This window comes from Saccopteryx bilineata, chromosome X, assembly GCF_036850765.1.
Source record: "Saccopteryx bilineata isolate mSacBil1 chromosome X, mSacBil1_pri_phased_curated, whole genome shotgun sequence".
NCBI classification, from domain to species: Eukaryota; Metazoa; Chordata; class Mammalia; order Chiroptera; family Emballonuridae; genus Saccopteryx; species Saccopteryx bilineata.
The window spans coordinates 48,065,493-48,067,690 of NC_089502.1; the positions used below are offsets into that span (position 1 = coordinate 48,065,493).

A 2,198-nucleotide genomic window follows, 5' to 3' on the forward strand; every position below is an offset into this window, starting at 1 on the left:
GAAGGACCATTATGGAATAATGGGGGGGTCACAAAGTGTGGGAGGAACCATTATGGGGGAATGGAGGGACACACAGTGTGGGAGATACCATTATCAGGGAATGAAAGGGCACACAGTGTGGGAGGACAAATATGGGAGAATACAAAAGGGGACCTAGAAGTCTGGGAGTTTGGAGGAAGCCTAGCCTGCCTGGCTTACCCAGTGCTTCTGCTGTGGAATTCCCTCCACCCCTCACTCACCCAGATTCACCTATCATTAACATTTTACCCCATTAGCTTTATACTGATTTCTCTACCTGTCATTCTGGCTTGTGTGTTTCGTCTGCGTCTTTCTATGTATACCTATACATCTGAAAATAATAAGCCTTTGTTTTGTAATATTAACCCATCTACTTTGAAGTCTAAATAAATCATGGCCCTTAATAAACAGGGCCTTCCCCCCACAAACAAATAGTACATCCTTCAGGGTGATTCTACACATAAGCAATCATTTTGCACATATATCACTAACAAATATATCTTCATATACTTGTGGAAATGTCCAAATCTTCATTGTTGCTTACGAAGCAACTATGGAATTTTAGTCAACCCACCAAAAGTATTTATGCATCCCCCTTCACCCACCCCCCTCACTTCAGGCCAGCTCTGTAAACTGTCCCCCGCTACTGACTTGATTAAGTCATTAATATGTGCTCTGTGACATCACAGAAAACTTCTCCTACCCTTAACTTATGATGTGCAGAAAAGGCAAGCTGCAGGGTGAGGCAGCCCCGGCAGGCATGGCCGTGTCAGTTGGTGGCAGCACCTAGGGACAGCGCGGCATCCAGGCAGCTCAGTCTCTGAGCAGCAGAGTGTCCAGGTGAGGAGAGCTGGGAGGGAGCGGCAGCCGCAGCGGAAGCAGCGGTGGTGGAGCCAGGGGCCAGGCGGGCCACAGGTGCCCAGTAGCCCATCAGTCCAGGCCAGTTCCCACTCTCTCCTCCCTCAACCTCCTCTCAGCCACCATCCCTGTCCCCTGTCACCCTTTTCATCCACCCACTTGACAGGTTGCTCCTGCCCTAGCACATGGTGTCCCCCTTTTCCTCCCCACAGGGAAACCTGTGGATGAGGATCGACCCCATGGCGCACCCCGAGGCCAAGGCCGTGAGGCGGCTCACCAAGGAGCTCCTCGATATGTCACGGAACCCCCCAGAGCACTACTCTGTGGGGCCTGTGGGAGACAACATGCTTGAGTGGGAAGGAAATATCGTGGGGCCCAAGGACAGTCCTTATGAGAGAGGAGTTTTCATCATCAAGATGAATTTTCCGTGGGATTATCCCATCAGCCCACCCAAGATCACATTTACCACCCCAATTTACCACCCCAATGTTGATAAATATGGGGCTGTCTCTATGGATCTCCTCTGGTTGGGATGGTCCCTGATGATTACAATTTCCCAAATATTGCAATCAGTCAGATCCTTGTTGTGTCAGCCCGTTCTAGATGACATGACTTATGTAGAAATTGGGGGCCTATACTTAGAGGATAGAGTGAAGTTTCATTCAAAAGCTCGAGAACTTACTGATAAGTACGCCATGTAATAAGGAAGTAAATGATAACACCGTCACTTTAGATAAAAGATTTGGAAGTTCAACTGGCTGTCTTTTTACTGCTATCAACGAAGTGACGTTTCCTCATCTTTCTGGGCACCCAGTGTACACCTTCCACACCAGGGTGTGTGTGGAGGGGAGGGGGGAGTCCTGGGGACGGGGCATGGTTGGGGGAGGGGTGAGTGTGAGACAGACCACTTTTAACCTACATATTACTAAAAGCTGTCTTTACTGATTTAGGACTGGGGAAGCGAAAATAAGGGGTGGTGTCCTTAGGATGAGAAGAAAAGTCCCAACAATCAGTGGGATAATGTTTAATGAGGAATCCTTTAGAACTGACAATGGTGAGAAAAAAAAATAGATGAAGATTAAAAAGGTGATTAGGCATAGATTTTATTCTGAAGAACCTGTGTCTCTAGGTGTTTTTTTGCTGCTGCTGTTGTTGTTCCTGTTGTTTCTTAGTGAGAGGGGAGTTAGAGACAGACTCTCACAGGTGCCCAACTGGGATCTGTTGCATCCACCGGGTACGAGAACAAACATCGAAGACTTTCAGGAGTTTAGATGTTACTTTATTGGCCAGTTTAACCTGCGCAGGGGCAAGCTCTCAAGGTG

The 2,198-nt window shown here is 48.0% G+C and overlaps 1 protein-coding gene across 1 annotated transcript; it reads left to right on the forward strand.

The window, feature by feature from the left end:
• Positions 1–1,115: 1,115 nt before the first annotated feature.
• On the forward strand, positions 1,116–1,577 carry LOC136317654 (ubiquitin-conjugating enzyme E2 D3-like). The gene has a single exon (XM_066250460.1). The coding sequence runs from the start codon at positions 1,116–1,118 to the stop codon at positions 1,575–1,577; it is 462 nt and encodes a 153-aa protein (XP_066106557.1).
• Positions 1,578–2,198: the final 621 nt, after the last annotated feature.

What these genes read in the sequence shown, in the direction of transcription:
- LOC136317654 (XM_066250460.1), top strand. Translation starts at nt 1,116, where the DNA reads ATGGCGCACCCCGAGGCCAAGGCCGTGAGGCGGCTCACCAAGGAGCTC.